Source organism: Cygnus atratus, chromosome Z (assembly GCF_013377495.2).
Source record: "Cygnus atratus isolate AKBS03 ecotype Queensland, Australia chromosome Z, CAtr_DNAZoo_HiC_assembly, whole genome shotgun sequence".
NCBI classification, from domain to species: Eukaryota; Metazoa; Chordata; class Aves; order Anseriformes; family Anatidae; genus Cygnus; species Cygnus atratus.
In genome coordinates this window covers 10,608,803-10,630,827 of record NC_066396.1, presented here as the reverse complement: position 1 = coordinate 10,630,827, position 22,025 = coordinate 10,608,803, and the positions used below count along the sequence as shown (strand labels likewise).

The window sequence follows — 22,025 nt, the reverse complement described above, 5'->3', positions numbered from 1 at the left end:
TGAGAAGACAAGAGACAACGGACGTTTTGCAGCAAAGCTTTATTGGGAGCAGAGGAAGGGGCAGGAGCTGGGTCTGCAGTCCAGCACCGACACCGGCTTGGGTCCCCGCGGGGCCACCCTCACTCCCAGCGCTTGCGCAAGCGGGTGAAGACGTTGGTGCCGACCCTGCGGGGACAGAGCAGGAGACGTCAGGCAGGAAGCACGGGGCCACCGCGCCGCTGCCCGGGCCCCGTGCCTCCGTCCCGGGCTCACCTGGTGGCTTTCCAGTCGTCATCGATGCTGTCGACGTGTGACCGCAGGAGCCACATGGTCCTCAGGACCTCCTTGCCGTCCTTGTCCACGAAGCACTGGCCCGTGAAGACGGTGTTGGAGTCTGCGGGGAAGGGCAGGTGAGGGGAGCGTGGCCGGAGCCGTGGCTCCTTGGGGACAGCTCGCTCGGGCTGTCCCTGCCCTCTGGGGACGGTGGTGTTGGGGAAGGCGGGCGGGGAGGGACGGGAGCTGCATGGAGATGGGCAGACAGCAGCGGGCTTCAGTCCCAGCCCCTCCTTTGTGTCCTGCGACCAGGAGGTGACCGAGCCCGGTGGCCCTGGGAGCAGGGATGGGGAACCACTGGGGACGCAGCAGGGGATGGGGGAAACATCGGGGACACCTAAGGCAGGGATCATCGGGGTGCTGCAGGGAAGGGCAGGAAAGCGTCAGCGATGGGGTCAGGGGCAGCGCAAGGAGGGATGGGGAGCACTGGGGACACCGCAGGGAGGCTGGGCAAGGAGAATAACCTGAAAAGCTCCAGTTGACGGTGAAGCCGAAGGTGGGCTGGCTCTTCTGGTTGATGCTGTGCTGGTTTCCCTTCAGCGGTGACAACTTGATCTCGTTTGTCGTGGCCGTCACAGCCGTGTGGTAGGTGCCAGTGAACTCGCCCTTGGTGTTCACAGCCCCGATGGTCATGTTGGAGCCCAGGTCGTTGGTCCAGCGCCCGGTCAGCACGCACTGGGGCAGAGGGGGCTCAGCACCGGGCAGGAGGCAGGCAGGGGGGCCCCCAGGGGTGCAGCCCCGCTGCCTGACCCCATCCCCAAACCCGTCCCCATCCCCTTACCTTCTCCGCAGAGAGGCCGGGGGCCAGCAGAGCCAGGCTGAGCAGCAGCAGGAGGGAGGTCGTCGGCACCATCTCTGCAGCAGGTGGACAGGCGGATGTGCTCCTCGCAGGGCTCCCTCGCCTTTTTATTGCCGCAGGGGTGCCAGCTCTGCCCAGGGTTTGGTTGTGCAATCGGGGCGGTTCCACCTCAGCAGTTCCCGGCTGCAGGCACGGATTCCCAAAATCCGGTGTTGAAACTGTCCCTCCTTGCTGGCGTTTACGAAGAAGAGCCCCGCGGGGAGTCTTGCAGCGCGGAGGCTCAGCCGGGGAAAACCCCTTTCAGGGAGGATGCTCCCTTCTGCTGCCCCTTGGCCACCTCGGGGCTGTGCCCGGGCAGCAGGTAAGGTGCCCAGCAGCATCAACACCAGCCCCCCCGGGGATGACAGCATCACAGCCCCAGCCTGCTCCTCCTCACCCGTCTCCATCATGCAAAACAAATTTGGGACCAGAGCTGCTGCAAGGTTTCCAGGTGTGCAGCTCCCTCCCAGCTGCAGCCAAGCACCGGGTACAGCCCCTGGGCTCTCCCAAACCCCTTTTTAATAAAGTCTTTATTTATTTCTTAATAAAGAAAACCCCCCAGCACTGAAAAAGCCAGCAAGGAGCATGAAACCATCATGTCCTGGGTGCGCCAGCATACAGGTTTGCTGCTGTGCTGGCAGGTTGGAGGAAAAAGACTGATTCTGAGAAGCAAGCATTCCTCGAATATCTTGGATGTCGTGTTTTAATGCTGACAAATATTATTTTTACGCCGGGGTTTTCAAGTCACTTTAATCACGTATTTACATACTTCCCCTTTTGTTGCTGGCCAGGGAGGCTGACGTGACTCAGTTCATGTCAGATTTTCTCATATGTTCCTTAAAAACATCCAAGGTGACCTCTTAAAAAAAGAAAAAAAAAAAAAAAAAAGTATTACTTCCCCAGTCATCACCCACAGGCACAGAGAAAAAAAAAAAAATCCATTTCTGGTAAGGGAGCAGCTCAGAAATACATCTCCATTCCCCTTTCCTTTTAGCCTCGCTTCTGAGCCCTGGTTTCCCTCCGGCAGCAGAACTGATCAGTGCCCGTGCTGCCGGACACCTCACTGCCACCTCTCTGCAGAAGCCCTGCAGACCCCTTGCTGCTCCCCCAGCATCGCACTTCCCGGCAGGACCACTTTGGGGATTTAGGCTCCCGTGGCTCGCTTCCCGCAGGATTTTCCAGCCCTTGGTCTCTCTGCTGCACACACACACACGCCCCTGCTGTGACAGCAGCCGTGCCTTTCTGGGAAAAATTCCTGCCGCTGTGTTGACTTTGCTTTTATCTAGGAATCGGCTGCACCTCAAGGTAGGATTTCCCATTAAGCTGCTGGGTTTACTTTGGCTGCCCAGGCACAGCTCATTTACACACGGATAGGTTTCGTTCGGCAGAACAGAAGCTCCAGCGTCAGGATTACTTACCATTCCTTTTCCTACATTTACTAAACCTTAGCCTGGCGGTGCGCGAGAGCTGGTGCGCAGGATCTGTGCGCTGAGCATCCTCCGACATCCCCCGAGCCGGGCAGCACGTGGCGAGCCCTGCGATTGAGTCAGCCTCGGGAAATGTTTCTCCACAAATGGTGGAGAAAATGACTCCTCTCTGGAATCAAAGATCGCCAGCCCAGCCTAGAGAAGTGCCCGTGCGGACCTTTCTGAAAGCTGGCCCTCCGAGATGCAATTGTAACTGTCGTGCTAAAAAGAAAATAGTAGAATTATCCATTTATACGGTAACATCGATCTCCCCGGTCTTTGAAAGAAAGCCTGTAGGCAGCCCATCCCATAGGGTTAATGAGCAATTCCAGCAGGTCTCAACAATTCAGCCAAGCCCTGAAGAAAACCTGACAGCTTTGGCAGCTGTTTTTGTTCTTTGCCTGCCAGCCCAGGATGTAACCGCACGTGGGGACATCCAGCGGGGGTGAGTGGTTTGTTCCTCGGGGACCGTGCACAGTGCTGAGCTCCTCGTGCTCACCCCTGGGGGGGTGTCCCCACATCGCCAGCCCCTGGCCCAGCTGACAGCCAAAGCCCTGGTGCAGAGCAAAGGGGGGTTGGCTTCCGGGGGGCGGCAGGGGAGCGCACCTCCCCGAAACTAGGTGGGTGCAGCCACCGGGCAGGATGTGTGCCTGAACGAGGAAAAGGACGCGAGGAGCCCAGCCCTGGCACCAGGAGCTGGTGACGGGTTGGTCACAGGGCCAGCCCTGGCCGCCTCCCACGCAGCCTGGTGGCGTTCTGGTACCCGTGCCAGTTTCGGTTCCTTCTTGGGGCAGGGAGCGCGAGGACTTCTTGCTCCCATCACCGGCCTGCGGGCAGGATCTCACGGGAGCCAGCCTGTACCCAGGGCATGTCCCCAGGAAGCACAAGAGGGGGGACAGACAGCCGGACAATAGTTTGCTGGGCACTTAAAGCGATTTGTCAGCTGAAGCCTGCTCCCCCAGCTCGCGGCACGGTGCCAGGCCAGGGCCGTGACGCTCCGCCGAGCTTCAGCTGACGTGCCCGCGGGGCTGGGCTGGGCTGGGGATGCTGGCAGTGCCATCCTGCCGACGGGGACCTCATGGCAAAGCCTGCGGGGTGGCACAGGGACGCGTCCTGCAGCTGGACACGGTGGGGGCTGTGGGTACCGGGACGCTCGTTTGGGTACGTGCCGGGAATCGTACCGCCGGCGGAGCAGAAAGGTGGGCAGAAGGGAAGGGAAGGGGTAAATGCTCTGCCCAGCCCTCAGTCAGCCCCACACTGGTGCTGCAGATTGGAGCCCCTCTCTGTTTTGCTCTGCGCAACGCTGCTGCACGCCAGCAGTGCGAGCTTTTCCTGGGCAGGGCAGAGCCCCGGCTGGCAGCAGCAGTATTGCAGCCCTTTCGAGGGGAAACCCCGCGCTAGCACCGACCGTAGGGTTATCCGCTAGCACCAGCTGCTGGACGTCGGTGGAAACAACTCGCGGAAACCTGGCAGCCCGTTCGAAAGGGAGGCAGCTGTCAACGCGGAGGGAGCCCGCAAGAATAAATCAGATTGCTTTGGAGACGCGATGCGCGTGGTCCGGTTTTGGTGGGGTTGCGCAAAGAGCAGCGGACGGGACCCAAAACACGGGCTGTGCAGCGCCCTGGCTGTAACCGGAGCTGTGCTGGGCGGCTGGGGCGAGCGAGGCGAGGTCGGGGTGACCGGGGAACCCGCACGGCTGCGGGGAGAGGCGTGGGAGGTTCATCTGCTGAGGGTGATGGAAAGCGTTGCCTGATAAAGCATGGAAACGCTCCGTGCTTTGCAGGTCCCGCTGCCTGGCGGGGAACGAGGATGGTTTTAAAAAAAAAAAAAAAGTACAACCTCGGCTGATACGGATTCATATATATATATTTTTAATGTTAGAGGCTGGGCTAGGTTGTGGCATGCAGAACCTGTGGGGTGCAAGCTTTGCCATGGCCAAGGGGCGGAGGGGGTCACCCCGAGAGCCCCTGCTTAGCCGGGTGGGCCGGCTGCAGCCGCAGCACGCCTTCACGGGGTGGGTGAAGCCACATCCTCGCAGGACGAGGACAAGCTGTGCAGGACCTTCCCTCCTGGGGCACGTTTGCGCGTGAAGATATTTCTGCCCACCCTGCAGGGAAGCAGAGAGGTCCTGTGGGACGACTCGCATACGCAGCCCTCTCAGTGCCGTGGGTGATAGGGGTGTCCCCAAATGTTCCCCAGCTTGTCCCACGCAGCTGCTGGACTCCCCGTGCCCATTCCCCACAGCCCCATCAGCTCTGCCCCTCCCGGCTGCAAACCCCACACTGGGGGGCTCCTGGGGCAGCCCCCACGCCCTGCTCACCCCACCAAGGGACGCTCTGAGGGGTGCTGGGGAGGACCCATCCCCAGCGCCACTGCCCACCACGTCCCCCTGCTACCTGGTGGCTTTCCAGTCCTCCTCCAGGGACCCGACGGCTTCACGCAGCAGCCACGTGGTGCTCAGCACCTCCCTCCCGCTCGCTTCTACGAAGCACTGCCCAGTGAAGGTGGTGGTGGCATCTGGGGGGAAGCGGTGAGGTGGGAGGGGGACGGCACCCGATCACTGCCCCCCTTTGCTGGGGTGCCCCAAAGCCCCCCCTTTTCCCCAGGCAGACTTCCCGGAGGAGAACAAGTCCAGCTGGAGCAACTCATGGTGCCGGCCCTGGTGCCCCAGCACTTACTGGAGAACATGTCCCACCGCACGGTGAAGGCGAAGGTGGGCGATGCCACCTCGCTGGGCTGCTGCTGGGCTCCCTTCAGCGGGGAGACACGGGGACAGCCGCCGGTGAGGGTCACCCGGGTGAGGTACTCGCCCTGGAAGCCCCCGTCATCCGTCAGTGCTGAAATCTCCATCAGCGAGTCCTGCTCGTTCCTCCACAGCCCGCTGAGCTGGCACTGTGGGGACAGGGACACAGGCCATGCACCATCCCCAAGTGCAGACCCCTCGCCCCGTCCCCTAGCCCCCTACCTTCCTCTCCGCGGGGCTGATGCAGACCACCAGGGCCAGGAACAGGGCCAGGGCGAAGGCACCGCTCCCCATGGCCGCGGGGCTGCCCAGCGCCTGGCACGGTTTCCCCTGGCCCCTTTATAAGGCTGTAACCGGAGCCAGGGCCAGAGCAGGCCAGACGAGGTCGGGGTGACCCGGGCAGGGCTGCGGGGGGGCTGCACACCGCATGCCGGGGGCTCGCGCCGCCCACCGCCGTCCCGTGCCGCCGCCAGCTGTGTGGCGTCAGCTCCTGCTGCTGGCCCTGAGCCACCTCCGCTGGAGCGTGTGGCTTTGCTGGGAGATGGGGCTGGGAGATGGGGCTGCGGCCACAACCCCAAATTAATCCCTCCGGTACGTGCAGAAGGGATCTTCTGGAAGACGCCAAGATATTAAAGTCTGTGCACCCCAGCGGGAAGCGATGCCGGTCACAGTCCTGGGGTATGGCCCCCACCAAGGATGAGTGGTGCTCTGCAGGGCTGGGGTCCTGGCTCAGGGACTCCTCCGTCCTCCCAGGATGACAGTCCGTGCTTGGCAAGGCTGCAGAAAGGGCTGAGCCAAGGGGAGCAGCAGAGGAGCAGGACCAAACAGCCTTCAATTGCCTGGTGAGATGGGAGCTCCCTGGCTTCATCCGCTTGGGAGAACTAACACTGGGTGGAGACATCGGGCACAGAGCCGTTGGGTGCTGAGATGCTGGGCAGTGAGAAATTGGGTGCTGAGATGCCGAGTGCTGAGCTGTTGGATGCCGAGAATTTGGGTGCTGAGATATTGGATATCCATGTCCAGAGGTGCTGAGATGTCGGGTACTGAGATGCTGGGCATTCAGATGTTGCATGTTGAGAATTTGGGTGTTGAGATGTCGGGTATTGAGATATTTAGCGCTGAGACTTTGAGTGCTGAGAACCTGGGTGCTCAGATGTTGGGCATTAGGTGTGCCTATAGGGCTCGGAAACAGGCTGGGGAATCAGGAGGTACATGCTCATTTTGGGTTTCATGTGCGTATTTCGGTCAGGAAGGACGTGTAGTTGTGTGCAGTGCAGGTGGTGCTGGTCCAGTATGACTCCCGTGTGCTGCTCCAGCATGGAGGATGTGGCCAGAAGGTACGGGAGCATGCCCTTGCTGGCTCACCCTCGTGGCAAAGCCCACGGGCACGCTGTCATTGGTGACGTCCTGGTGGCGTTGAGGACAGCGGCCCCCCACCCTGGGGACAAGGCCGGCCCTTCCAGAAAGCTTGGTTTTGGTGTGCAGCTGATAGGGAGCCACAGGAAAGGGCCGGCCCTGGGGTGCTGCAGCCACCCACGGAGCCCCCGCTGACATCTGAAGTGGTGGGTGCTGAGGACTTGGGTGCTGAGGTGTTCGGTGATGAGGAGTTGGGTGCTGAGGTGTTGGGCGCTGAGAAGTTGGGTGCTGAGTAGTGGGTTTATGTGGCAAGGTTTTGGTAGCAGGGGGTGGTAGGGGTGGCTTCTGTGAGAAGAATCTAGCAGCTGCCCCATCTTAGGTAAGGGCCCCGCTGCTGACCAGAGCTGAGCCAGTAAGTGATGTTGTTTGCGCCTCTGTGAGAGCATATTTAAGACAGGAAAAAAAAAAAAAAAAAAAAAAAAAAAAAAGCTGCACCTCACAGCAGCTGGGAGAGTGAGAAGAGTGAGGAACAGCCTTGCAGGCGCCAAGGTCAGTGAAGGAGGGGGAGAGGTGCTCCAGGCGCCGGAGCAGAAGCCCCCTGCGGCCTGTGGTGAGCACCATGGTGAAGCAGGCTGTCCCCCTGCAGCCCATGGAGTACCACGGTGGAGCAGGGTTCCTCGCTGCAGCCCGTGGAGGAGCCCCCGGTGGAGCAGGTGGATGTGGCCTGGAGGAGGCTGCGGCCCATGGAGAGCCCCCGCAGGAGCAGGCCCCGGGCTGGAGCTGCAGCCCGTGGAGAGGAGCCCACGCAGGAGCAGGGGGTCTAGGGGGAGCTGCCGCCCGTGGGGGACCCAGGTTGGGGCAGTTTGCAGTGGGCAGTGCGGGTGGCACTACCTCGGCCAGCCCATGGCCCCTTTTCCTAATTCTCGCCTTCCTTTGAAGCAGATCCTTGGACCAAATGCTGTGCATGGATAGGAGTGGAAGGAGCGTGCAGGAGTGAATTTTTCACTTGCAGCAGCCGGCACTCACCAGAAGCGTGTGTCCCCCACTGCCCACTGACCCAGTTGCTCTCCCCACTGTCTGTCGGGCTGCGGGCGCAGCGCCCTGGCTCCGGTGGTGGAGTCTGCGTGGGGTGAAACATGGGCAGAGGGGGGCTCAGCGCTGGTGGCTCCGAGTGGGGCAACCTGGGCCACCTCCCTCCAACCCACTGGCATTAGGGTGCTCTGCTGCAGACAGCACTCAGTGAAGGGACTGCTCGGGCATGCACGGAGGGCACTTGTCCCATGGCCAGGTGTGCCCTGGGTGCTGCCAGGGGAATAAACGCCTCGATGGCCGTGTCACAGCCTCATCATGTCCCTGCTAAGCGGATGGACCCCTGCCCGCCTCCTCCACCGAGCTCGGCTGCAGGGAAGTAGCAGAGACACACAGGGCAAAGCTCTGCTGAGCGCAGGAGGGTTTATTTGGCTCGTGGTGTGGGGTTGCTGGGAGGCGCTGGGGAGCGCTGGGAGGCACTGGGAGGGAGCCGGTGGGCAGCAGGACACCGGAGAGCCCCAGGACCGCGGGGCGCAGGCGGCTGGGTCCCAGTCACTTGACGCGAGTGAAGACGGAGGTGCCAACCCTGCGGAGAAGCGGTGTCAGTGGGGTGGGAGTGGGCACTGCCGGGTGGCAGCGAGGGCCGGGCTCACCTGGTGGCCTTCCAGACGTCCCTGCGGGAGGGGACCCCTTCTCGCAGGAGCCAGGCGGTCTCCAGCGTCTCCTTCCCACGGCGGTCCACGAAGCACTGGCCCACAAAGACGGTGGTGGAGTCTGCGTGGGGTGAAACATGGGCAGAGGGGGGCTCAGCGCTGGTGGCTCCGAGCGGGGCAACCTGGGCCACCTCCCTCCGACAGACAGACGCCCCTGCCAGATGCCCTGGGCAGACAGACGGACCTCCCTGCCATGCACCCAGGGTGCAAGTCTTCCCCATCACCCGGACAGATTGACAGACACCAGCCCTGCCCTTTCCTATGGACAGACGGACACCCCTTATCCTTCCCCCAGGCAGACAGATGGACACCGCTACTGCGGCTCCCGGACAGACGGACACCCCTGCCCTTTCCCACAGACAAACAGACTAACACCCCAGCCACCTTCCCCAGGTGGGCAGACACCCCTTCCCCTTTGCCAGGGCAGACAGATGGTCCTACGAAAACCCCCCTACAGACAGACAGACAGACAGACAACAGCGCTCACTGGCTGCCCCGGGACTGTGAGAAACAAAGTTGTGTTTTTGCAGTAGAGAATTACTTTTCTGTATTCCAAGGTAGCTGTGTAGTCATAACAAGGAGAAATGCTAAGTAGGTAAGTGGACAGTAGAAGGCCTCACTGTTCCAAAATAAGGTGGAAGCTTGAGAAAAACAGGATGAGCAGTGTGAGAACAGTAAAACAAAGGTCACACGTTCTCAAAACATAAGAAAGGGGAAAAAAAAAAAAAAAACGGAAAAAGGAGGAAATTAAAGGGCTGAAGAAAAAAAAAGTACATATATGGTATAGAGGAGCGCCGAGTAGCTTGTGAACCTGTAGTACTCAGCCGTGAGGAAACAGGGGAGGTGATCAGGCGTCAGGTAGTAGGGAATAAAAGGTTATGATTTGTTTACTAAAATGCGCTCCTGATTAGCAGGACGCCCGCCATTGCAATCACGAATAAAATAGCTTCACAGAAGATCCTGTCTGAAGAAAATTATTTGAGATTTTTCTCACAGGACCATGCCAGTGCTGCCATACCTGCAAACTGCCACTGCACGGTGAAGCCGAAGGTGGGCTGCTGCCCCTTGGTGCCGGGGGGCTGCAGGACTCCTTGCAGAGGGGACACCAGGATCTGCTTGTCGGTGGCTGCCACTGCGGTGTGGTAGGAGCCGGAGAAGGTCCCGTCCATGTCCAGGGCCAAGAGGGTCATGTTGGAGCCCAGCTCGTTCCTCCAGAGGCCCTGCAGGTCACACTGGGGACCGGGGGACAGCACAGGGCAGTGTGGCACGGCACGGCACAAGCACGCAACCCCGAAACCACACAACCTCAGAGCCAGGTGCCCTGCACCCCTGCGACAGCACAGCCCAGCTCGGCTCGGCACAGCTCAGCACGGCACAGCATGGCCGGGCAGGCCCCCAGCAGCCCTCACCTTCCCGGTGGCAGCGGGGTGGACGCCGAGCAGGGCCAGGGCGAGCAGGAGGCAGCAGCGGAGGCTCCCCATGGCCGCACCTGCTGGTGCCGGGTTCTGCCTGCGCAGCTCCGGCCCCGCTCGGCCCCGTTTATAGCGGCGGGGGCTGCGCGGTGCCTCTGGGCCTCCTGCCAAGGGTCACCCGGTGGTGACGGGCCACCGCCTGTGGTGGCACAGGGGACGCCGTGACGCGGGTGCCACTGCTGGTGCCGCCACGACACGGGGCAGGGGTCACGGGATCCAGTGCGTCGTCACCAGCCTGGGACCCCGTGGGGCCACCCTCATGCCCAGGGGTGCAGGAAGGTGAAGATTTGCTGCCAGCCCTGCAGGGACAGAGGGGGAAACATAATTGTGGCCCCGCGGGGGGGGGGGGGGGGGGGGGGCACACATGCCTCTGTGTCCCGCTCTGGTGCCAGGTGTGCAGAGCACTGTGCCCACCAGGTCGCTGCCCAGGCGCCGTGCCTCTGCCCTGGCTCACCTGGTGGCTTTCCAGTCGTCACTGGTGCCATCAGTGCGTGACTGCAGGAGCCACGTTGCCCTCAGGACCTCCGCCCCAGGAGCTGGTGGCACGTTGGCCACAGGGCCAGCCCCAGCAGCCTCCCCCGTGGCCTGGTGGCGTTTTGGTACCTGTGCCAGTTTTGGTGCATTCTTGTTCACTTCTAGTTCCCATCGCCAACCTTCAGGCAAGACCCCCCCCCTCTGCTCCCACCCCAGGCAGCACAAGACAGACAGCTGGACAGTAGTTTATTAAGAACTTAAAATAATCATCCTCTAAAACCTGCTCCCCTGCCCGCCCCAGCTCGCGGCACGGTGCCAGACCAGGCCAGGCGCTATCGGGGCTGGGATTGTCACCGGCCCCCCAGGGATTGTTCCAGCCAGACTCCCCCCAGCGCAGGGATCAGCCTGGGGAGCCGTGCATTACAGCATCCACGTGTCTACGTGCAGGTGGTGCATCCTGCACCTGGCCCCGTACCCTACCAGCCACAGCCTGCAGGAGAGGTCACGCTTGCTCCTGGCCACGAAGGGTGCAGGGGGGGGGTCCTGCAGGCTGCTGGAGCACCAGGGAGGGGACAGCACAGGGCACAGCAGCACCTCCCCATCGGCCGTAGGGGTGATGGGATGCAACGCGTGCCTCCGGCCCCCTTGTGTGCAGAAGGAGGGGCTGGGAGCCCCCCCCCCAAGGCGAGGGGCAGGTAGCTTAGGGGCTGAGGAGGTAGGGAAGGAAACGGCAAGTTGAGCATCCTTAAAGAGAGGGAGGCACAGGACAAGGTCCCTGCCTTCCAGCTGAGGCCACCGGGCCCAGGCTATCCCCAATGCTTTGCTCGGTGCCACCAGGCACAGGGCTGGAGGAGGCCGGGGGGGCACGGGGTGCCCGGCCAACTCGGCTCTCCAGGGCCAGCTGCATGCTCCAGATGCTGAGGGGCCGCATGTAAGCCAGCGAGCGGTAGACTTTCTTCTCACAGTAGGCTTCGGGGGTCTGGAAGGCCATGCCCAGCTGCTCCCACACCGTCCGGTAGCAGCCCTCGGCCGTGTGAAAGCCCTCCTGCACCATCCCCTGGGGGAAGAGGAAACCATCAGCATCTGCACCGCCTGGAGAGGACACCGGCCACCTCCACCTGCGGCACCTCCCCTCACCTCCTGGATCATGGTGGCGGCCAAGGCGTAGACGACGCCGATCCACACCTCGCTGGACTGCACGCTGGAGGTGTCGGGCACGCCATCAGGCCTCATGCCGTTCACCGCCCCCATGGTGCCGCCGGCGAAGCCCATGACGTTCTTCTCAAAGATGGTCTGCAGGGCGCTGATAACGTGGCTCTTGGGGAAGACCTGCACCGAGAGAGAGGCTTGGTGACTAGGGAGCAGCTTCTCCGTAAGAAACGGGATGGAGAACGCCAGCAAAAAGCCTTTTTCTTCCCCCAAGAAAAGGAGCTACTCAGGGGAGATGCAGAACTTTGTGCCTGCTTCCTGGTGGAGGCAGGGGACACCTCCAGCATGCATGGTCCACAAACCCCCAAAGCCACTGGCCAAAGCTGGTGACAGGCTGGCCCCACTCAGACTTGCCCTGTCTGAATTCCCAGTTATGGACATAGAAATTCATATTCAGCTCAGTGGAATAAGAGAAATCTGGGCTCGTTTTTCACTGATTTCAAGAGGACTTCAATTCCTTCAGCTGTGCTATCAGGCGGCGATGCAGGACCACGGCCCCAGCCAAAGGTTGAGACGAGCTGGTACAGCACGGTGCTGAGGTTGGACTGTGACACATACCGTGGCTCGCTGGGTCTGGCACGAGAGGCTTGAAACTTTTACCCCTAGTAAAAGTTAAAGGCCTGGGAAAGGTCAGCGGTGCTCACTAAACAAACAGCCGCTTCTGGAGAACAGGGGAGGAAGTGCAGAACCTGCCCCGCACCCCCACCTGACGGGGGAAAAACAAGTTATTCAACAAACTGCAGCCAAAAGCTCACGACAGTTCAGAGAGCTGAGTAAGCTCTTGCAAAACCAAATCAAAAGAGAACAACCCGAGCATGAAGAGGCCAGCTGCCCAAACAGCAGAGACAGTTGCATGAGGGCAAAGAGCCCCTGCACGCAGCTGAAAGTAAATAATGCTTTTCCACGGTTTGCTGGGGATGAAAACCAAAGAGCCTCGACGCAGGGGTGGTCACTGCCCGGGAGCAGGCTAACCCAGTGGCTTTTGTGGACTCATCCAGGGAAAGGCTGCGGGTCCCTTTTGTCTATGCTAAAGCCAAGCATCCGATACAGTCATGTTTCTGGCATGGCTCTGGATCTGGAGATAAGCACAAGCATTGTTTGGGAAGCCTCTTCTCCTGCGGGATGGTCGGGGCAGAGTTTCTTCAGGGCTGAGGTCACTGATTTTTCTTACTTTGCATTCCATTACTGACCTGTACACACTGCAGGAACGTGTTACAAGCGGGAGTGCTGCCAGCAGGGCAAGGGATCAAAACACGTGCAAAAAACAAAAACAAAACAACAAACAAACAAACAAAAAAAAAACCTGGATGACCGTAGTAAACAGAGAAGTTCACCAGTGCAGCCTTCAGCAAGCTCAAAGCTCACCAGACAGCATAGAATGACACCTTAAGCAACAAAATCCGACGTCAACAAAAACAAGAGGTGAGATTTTGGACCGTGCCACGTTTTCTGCATCCAAAAACGCTGCTGGAGCACTGCGGCACAGGGCTGGAGTAACTGCAGGAGGGCAGTTTCCCAAATCCCGCTGCACTTAGCGCAGGCTGCTCGCAGGGGAGGGCACTTGGGGCAACCTCTCAGCACCAGCAGAGGCGACCCACGGCCCTCAGGCACCCGCAGGGCTGCTCTTTGCTTCCATCACCACCGCAGAGCTCTGCCCTCCAGCAGCGGGGTCTGTCACTTCTCTGCTGCTCGGAAATAACCCGTAGCAGGGCTCTCTGCTGCCCCGCTGCGTCCCAGGCGCTACGTTACCACCGCTGCTCTCACTGCCCCCTTGCTGCATGTGAGCAGTCTTCAGCCAATTCTTCTCTTGCAACCAAACAGCTGCGGCCTTTCGGGCCCCAAATCAGCCTTCGTCTCCTCCGACACTCATTTAGGACTTCATACCAGGCAGCGCACAGCATGTGGAAACGCGTGTTTTCTCCGTTTTTTTTTAAACAAATACCATTTTGCTGAGAACAGAGCCCAGCGGGACCTGGCTAGCAGTGTGCCAGGCTTGGAGGAGGCTGCAGGCTCCTGTCACACAGCCTGTTCCTAAGCACTCATTATCGCACTGATTTGCCTCAAACAGCCTCCACCCCAGTGCTGCCCCGTGCACAGGAGGTGCTGGAGCCCCCCCAAACCCACAGCAGGCGCTCACCCTGCTGCAAGCAAAGCCTCCCCCGTCCCCCCTCTCACCTCCAGCTCTCCCTGGTCCAGGCCACAAGCCCCCAGGAACCACTGCCCCGCACACTGGTCCGACATGATGCTGCTGGAGGTGTCGCTCCCGCTGCTGTCATAGTTGTAGTATTTCCCTGAAGAACGCAGAAAACTGGGTAAATGGGTAGCTGGACCCCAGCACCCCTCCCGGCGTGGTTTCCCACCGGCGAGCGCGCACCGTTCCACAGCATCCTCTCAAAGGCCTCCTTGCCCTTCTGCAGGATGCCGCTGTACTTCTGCTGGGTCTCCTTGTCCCCCAGCACCTCTGCCATCTTGCACATCATCCGGACGGCTGCCAGCCACAGCCCACCGCAGTAGGCGCTGCCAGAGCGAGAAGGACAGCAGCATTAGCAATGATGCACCGAGCTCCCAGGACGGATGGGGAGCATGTCCCCAGCTCCTGCGCTCCCCAGAGGCTGCTCTCCATCACCCACCCTCCTCCTCACCTGGCTCCGTTCACCACCCACGCGTCGTACGTCTGGTCAGCAAAGCCCCCGTTCTCGATCAGCCCATCGTTATCCGTGTCAAACCTCAGCTCCGACTCCATCACGGCCTGCGGGAGGCAGGGGAAGGTCACACAGCCCCTCTCGGGATGTCTCCCATCTCCCGTGGAAAGCCAGGAGGTGCCGTGTCAGCCCTACCACTCGAGGGGCAGGGCGTCCCCCGTACCTGGCAGACCGGCCACATGTCCCGCAGGTACGGCGCGTCGTGTGTCAGGTAGTAGTCGCGATACACCTGCAGCACGAACTTCAGGTTCAGGTCCTTCCAGTTGGCCGTGTCGTGCATCAGGTAGGCGTTGACGCGCTGCCAGGGCTCGTCGTCTGCGCAGGGACGGAGCGGATGCAGCAGGGCAGCGAGCAGCTGCTGGCCCCGCTCAGAGCCAGGAGCGAGGTCCCAGAAGTGCCACCGCCAAGCAGCACTGAAGCAAGGTATCGCACCCGCTGCAGCCCTCCTGCTGCCGCTCACCATCCCTACGTCTCCCTTGCACGGGCTCCATGCAGAGCACACACCTGCCATCCCCATCCTGCACCTCCAGGGCCACCCAAGCCTCTTATCACTTCTAACTCTTACAGAGAAAGGGACGTGCTGCACCCCTCACCTGGGTCCCCGATGTCGTGGGGCACCACGTTTTTCAGCTTCACCTGGGCTGTCTGGCCGCTCATCAGGTACTGCCGGGCCTCCACATCCTCGTTTATCACCGTGACGGCTGGAAAGGGCACGGGGTGTTAGCAAGGTAGCAGACACTGCAGCGAGCCCCGTGGTCCCCACCCCACGCTACGAAACCAAGCCTGAGGACCCCATGTGGCTGTAAGCAAAGCAGTGGCATCAGCCAGGGTGGAGAGGAAGGCTCAGGGGGCTCAGTCCCCAGCACAGGGCTCAGCTCCCTGCTGGTAGAGAGCAGCCTCCAAGACCATCTAGAGCATCAGGGTCTGAAACAGCCCCACGCTTCTCCTGGAGGGGCATGAGGAGACCTGTTGGGATCAGGGACTGCCCCAGCACAGCAAGAACACATCCCAGTGCTAGACAGAGATGCCAGGGGGCACCAACAGGGCATGGCACGGCGGGTTTGCAAATCCAAGGGCTCCAGTACAGGGGCTGCAGGGGGATGCTGGCTCTGCAGCACCAGCAGAAGCCATCCCAAACCCTCCGCCTGCTCCTGGGCGACTCACCGATGTCGTACTGCAGGCTGATCTGCAGCTTGGGCCACAGCATGGCGAGGGCAAAGGAGGCGTAGAAGTGGACGTCGTATGTGTTGTACATGCGGTACTCCTGCCCTGCAAGCACCGGAGAGGCAGTGAGGGAGGGGAGACGTGCCACGGAGACATCAGGAAAGGCAGGTCCCCCCTCCCCGTGCCACGCAGGGCTTCGTCCCATGGGGGCTGCTAAAACCGCCCAGGGAAAGCAATGGGGAGGGTGCAGTTGGGACCATCCATCGTGTCCCTAGGAGTTACCTTCTAAATAAGCAAACCTTCCGTACTCCCGCAGGACAGGGAGGAGGTGGGACAGGCTGGCCACCCCCGGCCCCTGCAGCTCCTGGGGGAGGCAGTCATGGGGCAGCTCCAGCCAGACAGTGCCCCCGTCCGTAATGAAGTACAGCTCGTTGAACAGCGCCGACTTGTACCAGGAGGGCAGCTGGCTGTGGGGGCAGAGAGAGGGGGGAAAAAGAAAAAAAAAGAAAAAAAATCAGCCTCCGTGGCCCCCCGCTGTCCCCTCCGGGGTCACCGTCCCCATCCGTCCCACCTGTTCTCCAGGACTGGCTTCTGCCACGCGTCGATCTTCCTCTCCCACTCCTCGTAGTGCGCCAGGGCGTAGCGCAACAGGGCAGGAGCCGCGTCTCCGTCGCTGCCGAAGAAGCGAGTGTACCGCCTGCCGAGAGCACTTTGGGGTCAGGGCTCAGCCCAGGGGACACCCCAGGGAGCCCGGCCACCCCAGCAGCTGTCCCCAAGCCACCCACCTGAGGTGCAGCTTCTCCTTCGAGCCAAAGTGGACGCGGGGCATGTCCCACGCCAGGGCCAGCTCCAGCGTCTGGTGGCCCCGTGCGGGCACCGTGCAGGTGGCACACACGGCGGCTGCTGTCACCTCCCCCTTTGCTGTCACCCTGCTTCTACCTGCCAGGAAAATTAGGTTAAAAAAAAATGTCCACGAGTGTCTAGGGAAGCCTACAGAGCCCCAGGGGAACAAGGCTCTGGGGGCATGCCCCAGCACCCTGCACCCCGCAGGGTACATCCACTGCGTTCTGGAGATGGCATTAAGCGCACGTGAGTAACTGCTTTTTGCAACCAGGGCAAAAATACCTGCTGTGGGCGGAGGGGGTTAAAAAAAAGTCATGGAAGCAGAGGAAAAAATGAGGCAGGAAAACCAGCAGGCACGCGTGGAATGGCTGGCACACCCTGTCACCGGGACCGCGTGGCTGCCAGCCCAGGCACCGGCACTTTGCGGTGAGAGCCATCGCCTCCAGCTCTCCGAAGGCTGCTTGAACTGTGCCCTTATTTAAGAAGCACCCTCAGGCGAGCAGGTAATTATATGCCGGTCCTGACATGTGTAGCAGGTAAACTCATTAAGGCAACAATTTTCACAGAAGCACAGATCCTGCCGACGATAACACCGAGCGTGCACGAAGGAAGACCGCATCCCGGTAGCTCCGCGTGCCCTTGCAGACGGCAGGTAGCAGACAGCTTTCCAGAAATATTTATGCAAATGATGACATAACTCAAGCTTCACGAAATCCTGCAGAGGCATGGTGCCAGCACTGCAGATCCGTCAGCGTTATCTCGCTTGCAGGCCGGCCTTCATGGCGGCAGCAGGTTACCAGCACGGGCTGCGAGGTGCTGCCCCGCTCCAAATCAGCCTGCTGCGGGAGCGAGCAGGCAGCTGAGGATGACGCAGAAGCAACAAGGAAATACCAGAGACCTTCAGGAAACCCTCGTAGCAACAAGAGGGCAGCACACTGCGCCGGCTCCGAGACTCGGGAGCTGCTAAGCACTCCCTAAACAAATGGGAACCGGCTCAGCTGGCGGGTCTGGCGGCGTGAACTCGAGGAAGGTGGCCGGGCACACAAACCTCAGGTGGACGGGACATTGGGACGTGCAATTAATGCAGTCCGAGAACAGCCCTGAAATGGTGCAAGCAGCTCGTGGGGAGCCACAAGGTCAGCACGACAGACAGCAGGGAATTTGGATATGGACTAAACCCTACTGAAGTTCCTTAATTCTGGAGTCGGGAACAAGCCCCAGCATCACGGAGAGCAGGGCTGGAGCCACAGCTCAGTAGCCCCGTGGAGCAGCTGGCAGCCTCAAAGGCACCTCTGTGCTCCTCCCTGCACCCTACAAAGGGACAGGAAGGACCCTTCCACGGGGACTGATTCTCCCTCCGCTCCTGGGGGAGCTTCCTGCAGACACCATGCATCCCATGGCCATGACAGGGCCCCAGGAGAAGGGAAACCCACCCTTGCTGAGCTCCGCACGGCTGGCACCCTGTAGCCCCCCCCCCCCCAGACCCCCACGACGCAGCACTCACCGGTGGGGGACTCCAGCTTGCCGTCCTGCAGGAGGTCTTGCCACACGTCCCTGCCCGACCCCGCGGGATCGAACGCGGTGAGGTGGGTGACGACCGTGCCAGCCTGGGGATGAGCAGAGCATCAGGAAACGGCTCCCACCCCAAAGGAGCAGGCGATGCGATCGGATCCCCCCCCCCCCCGAGCTGTACTTTCGGCAGCAACAACCCACCTGCAATCCTACAGCCCTGAACTTGCTCCCCATCTACGCCACCTCCAAGCCTGCTCTCCTGGAGACCTGTGAGCTTCACCCACAGCTTCTCTTACTGCGAACCCCACAGAGCACACCCAGCTCCAGGGCTGTCCCCAGCCCAGGGCCGCCACGAGCAGCCCTGCCCGTGGCACAGCCCCAGCCCTGCTGCCAGCCCTCACCTTCTCCCGGGCAGCCACAGCAAGCGTGAAGGGGTTCGTGGGGGTGCCGTGGTGCAGCAGGACGCCGGCCACCCGCTCGCCGCCCTCCTGCAGGGCGAAGGGCTCGTTCCAGTGCCCCCCGCTCTTGCCCGCCTCCTTCGCGCCAGTGCCGTTCTGCATGCTGAACATGATGGAGACCTCCACGGGCTCCTCGTTGCCGTTCTCCACCTCCCAGACGAACACTGCCACCGGCAGGCTGGAGTCCTGGGGGGGGGGGGGGGACACAATGCCACATGTAGGGCTCGCAGTGCTCAGGACTGCCGAGCTGAGGGGATTTGGGGAGCATTTGGTGCCCAAATCCAGACACCAGGCAGCACGCAGAGCGGTGCTGCAGGCTCAGGCGGGTGTCTCAGCGCGGGCTGGTGCCAGCCTCCTGTGCCTTGTCGGGGTAAGAGCGAGGTCAGGGCTGTCGGCAGCTTCCCACCCTCGCCTGGGGCTGGGGATGAGCAGTGGAGATGGGAAAAACATTGGGAAAGCCCAGCTGGGAAACCCCAGCTAATAGGCAGCCCTTCCCTTGGGGACGTCAGGCAGAAGGCAGCTGTCGTGCTCAGGAGCAGCTGAGCGAGCACCCAGCCCGGCTGACCCGCACGTGAGGGCTGCGGGTGTCCTAAAGCCTTGCTGCTGAGCCTGCGGGCAGCAGGGCCTGCCCCTCGGGGTGGGCAGGAGCTGGGATTGTCACCCAGCAAAAGCCAGGGCAGGGAATAAGCAGGACACAGTGTGAAAGCGCAGAGAAGGGAAAGGAGCAGCTGGAGCTGAAAGGGACAACCAGGGGTTGGCAGCACTGGTCTGGATGTAGCAAACCCTGCCAGCAGCTGGCACCAGGGTTGGGATATTGGGACAGAAAAGTCCAGGCTAGGGAAGAGAATTAACAAGGAGGAAAGCCCGGCTGACTTCAAACAGTGCCTCGGCAGCATCTCTGCAGCTCTCCGGGAGCACTGGGACCATCACCACGAAGAAACCACCTCGTCCCCATGCTCCTCCCAGGACAAGGACATAACCACAGCAGCGTGCCAGGGCACAGAGCGATGCTCAGGGCTTGCCTCACCTTGTAGTCATGGGGGATGACCGGAGAGACCTGTCGGCACGTGAGCACCATGTTTTGCCCCGGCAGCTCGTAGACCGTCCAGGCGCGGGGGTACAGCGCGTGGTAGAAGGCGTAGTGCCCGCAGTATCCCCAGTTCCAGCCCTGCAGCGTGCTGGGTTTCTCCACGGACAGGACCTGCTGGTAAACCGTCTGCCCCTTGCGACGCAGGCACACCGTGAACTGGGGAGGAAAGGAACACATGGGGTGGGGGGGGGGGGGGGGCGAGATGAGCCCCGCTGCGGGGGTCTCGGCGGCACGGGCTGGGCGCAGCGTGCAGCCCCGTGCTGGCTCTGCTCCCCGAGCTCGGCGTTTTGGGGAGCAGGAGCCACGGAGCCCTTACCTGGTCGGCGATGACCGTCCCGTAGTGGTATTTCCCGGGGTTCAGCTGCCAGCGGCAGAAGTCGCCCCGCCAGCCGCGTGTGATGGTGCCGCCGCCGATCCCGCCCAGCGGGCAGCCTGGGGGACACAGGGATCAGCGCTCCCCTCTTACCGGCCACCTCACCACCCCCTGGTGCCACAGCTGCCCCACGCAGCCCCCGTCCCACCCAGCAGCACCCACCTCGCTCCCCGTGCTCCCCAAATTAACCCTGCCAAGCCCCTGCTGCCTGCCTCCTGCTTCCCCTACAGGCTCAGGGAGGTGCCCGCAGGGTCCCCTCGCCAACGGGGTGGACGCTGCCATCGCCTCCCACAGCACCCCGTGCCCAAACCCGAGCTCACCGTAGATCTGCTGCAGAGGGACGGCACACAAGAGGTCGATGAAGGCAGATTTCTTCTCTATGCAGGTTTTCTTGTACCACCATCTGAAATACCTGCAAGGAAACCAGGAGGAAGGGTGATGCACGGCTGAGCCAGGCAGGCGGTGCCCACCAGAGGTCTCCTTGCTGAGGATCCGGCCCTGGATGACCGGGCTGTGCTCCCACACCGGTGCTTGCTGCTGAGCTGAACGTGCCAGGCCCCGTGCAACCAGACAGGACAGCCACGCAGCACGACGCCAAACAGGGACAGCAACGGGGAAAGGCTTTCCAGCAAATCTGGGGACGACGGCGGCCTGCTCCCTGGTTTGGGAGGCTAAGGCCAGCTTTGCTGGCGGAGGTCGGAGGCACCAGGAGAACCGGCCCGGCCCGCTGCTGCTATCTGCGGCTACATCTGCTGCCGCTGCTCCTCTCTCGGCAGCCCCGGTTTGGCAGCGCGCTCCCCCGAGGGAATGTGCCTTCGCCCAGCTGCTCCATGGTGGGTTTCTGGCTCGGGGAGGGAAGGAGCCCACCTGGAGCTGCTGCTGCTGCCCAGGGGCACCCGGACCCTTAGGAGGGGGGTGACAGGGGAACCCGGGTCCCCCTGCAGCAGATCTCCCAGCAGCACGTAGCGGGGAGGACTGGGATTTTACAAGCAGGAGAAATCCATCCTGCTCTGCAGCACAACGAGCCACGCTGGGTCCACAGGGCATTGCTTTCCATGCAGGCTGCGGAATTAAAACCCGTCCAGGCAGCGCCCAGCCCGCCCCGGCGCCCTGTGCCGCCAGCACATCCTGGTGCACGCAGGGGCACCGAGCCCCGCAGGGCTGCGCAGGGGCAGCCTGGGGGCACCAGCTCCCACCCCAGGGGGGTCAGCACCCCACTTCGCATCCTCCAAAGGTCTGGGGCGTCCCCTTATGGTAACCCATGGCCACCCTGGGATGGTGCAGGAGCTTTCCAGGTGCCACGACAGCCTTCGAGGGCACCCTGCAGTGCGGCCCCTCTGTGCAAGAGGCAGGGGTCTCCGTTTATTTGACACCCACACCAGGCGAGGCCACGCCAATACGTGAGGTTTCAGCAGCTCGAAACCGCAGCCTGAACCCCCAGTTCGTGCAGCAGCACCCAGGATCTGATCAGCCCCATGGCCAAACACGCCCCGAGCCCACAGCACGGCCCCGTCCCCCCGGCTGGTGGCACGAAGGGACCGGTGGAAGCAGCCTTGGCCGCGTCCTTGGTGCCGGCGGCTGACGCGGAGCTTCGCGCTGCCGAGCGAGCCATTTGAACCCCAATCCCTTTCCCCCGGATCTGCCCCGAGGAGCCGCCGCCGGCGCATCCCCACCGAGATGGGGAAGGGGACGGGCGAGCCGAGTGGTGGCCTCCACCCAGAGCCTCCAGGGGAGGCCGGGAGCAAGGCCGAGCGTGGAAAAACGAGAGACAAACGGTGATGGCAAGGAAAGAAAACACCGAACGGCGCGGAACGGGTACCGGGGCGGGCACGGCACTCGGGGGTGATGGGGTGTGGGGGGGTGGGGGGGTAGACCAGTGCCCCCCGGTGCTCCCAGTGCCTCCCAGTGCCCCCAGCACGCAGCATCACCCCACCCCTACCTCCCCCCCAGCACCCTGAGCGCCACATCCCGAGGACACCCATGTACCACCCGCCTCCGGGACTCACACCCCGTCCCTCCCCGGTTCCCCCCCCCCCACCGCCGCCGTTACCGCAGCGCCATGCCGACGTGCCGCAGGACGTCGCGGAGCGGCACGTCCCCGGCTCCGTAGGGCCGGCGCGGCTGCGGGAAGCGGTGCGCCAGGCAGAGCCGCCAGCCGGCCGCCGCCACGCCGCGGCCCCGCGCCGCCCCCTGGTAGCCCCGCATCAGCGGCCCCGCGTCCGCCATGGCCCCGCCGCCCGCCGCGCTCCGGGCGCGCCCTCTTCACCGGCG

At 62.1% G+C, this 22,025-nt stretch overlaps 4 protein-coding genes across 6 annotated transcripts; all 4 read right to left on the bottom strand.

Annotated features, from left to right (window-relative positions):
• Positions 1-24: 24 nt before the first annotated feature.
• On the bottom strand, positions 25-2,714 carry LOC118256689 (avidin-like). 3 transcript variants are annotated; one of them, XM_035563859.2, is made up of 6 exons: positions 2,569-2,714; positions 1,920-2,009; positions 1,094-1,338; positions 777-987; positions 253-373; positions 25-165 (listed from the first exon to the last, which is right to left on the bottom strand). In XM_035563859.2, the coding sequence occupies exons 3-6, from the start codon at positions 1,163-1,165 to the stop codon at positions 120-122; spliced, it is 450 nt and encodes a 149-aa protein (XP_035419752.1). In that variant the 5' UTR covers positions 1,166-1,338; positions 1,920-2,009; positions 2,569-2,714; the 3' UTR covers positions 25-119. The 3 variants fall into 3 exon arrangements, with proteins under 3 accessions (XP_035419752.1, XP_035419751.1, XP_050572320.1); XM_035563858.2 differs by having other exon boundaries at positions 1,094-1,294; XM_050716363.1 differs by having other exon boundaries at positions 1,094-2,009.
• Positions 2,715-4,623: 1,909 nt separating this feature from the next.
• LOC118256648 (avidin-like) lies at positions 4,624-5,653 on the bottom strand. Its single transcript, XM_035563798.1, has 4 exons — positions 5,582-5,653; positions 5,295-5,508; positions 5,013-5,133; positions 4,624-4,723 (listed from the first exon to the last, which is right to left on the bottom strand). The coding sequence occupies exons 1-4, from the start codon at positions 5,651-5,653 to the stop codon at positions 4,624-4,626; spliced, it is 507 nt and encodes a 168-aa protein (XP_035419691.1).
• Positions 5,654-8,296: 2,643 nt separating this feature from the next.
• Positions 8,297-9,938, bottom strand: LOC118256690 (avidin-like). Its single transcript, XM_050716243.1, has 4 exons — positions 9,867-9,938; positions 9,476-9,689; positions 8,398-8,518; positions 8,297-8,330 (listed from the first exon to the last, which is right to left on the bottom strand). Exons 1-4 carry the CDS (start codon positions 9,936-9,938, stop codon positions 8,297-8,299), a joined length of 441 nt encoding a protein of 146 aa, XP_050572200.1.
• Positions 9,939-10,632: 694 nt separating this feature from the next.
• On the bottom strand, positions 10,633-21,997 carry GBA2 (glucosylceramidase beta 2). Its single transcript, XM_035563861.2, has 17 exons — positions 21,805-21,997; positions 20,075-20,166; positions 19,698-19,813; positions 19,319-19,537; positions 18,235-18,477; positions 17,826-17,928; positions 16,264-16,417; positions 16,050-16,175; positions 15,761-15,945; positions 15,479-15,583; positions 14,908-15,015; positions 14,478-14,629; positions 14,255-14,361; positions 13,987-14,129; positions 13,788-13,903; positions 11,541-11,732; positions 10,633-11,460 (listed from the first exon to the last, which is right to left on the bottom strand). The coding sequence occupies exons 1-17, from the start codon at positions 21,978-21,980 to the stop codon at positions 11,149-11,151; spliced, it is 2,649 nt and encodes an 882-aa protein (XP_035419754.1). The 5' UTR covers positions 21,981-21,997; the 3' UTR covers positions 10,633-11,148.
• Positions 21,998-22,025: the final 28 nt, after the last annotated feature.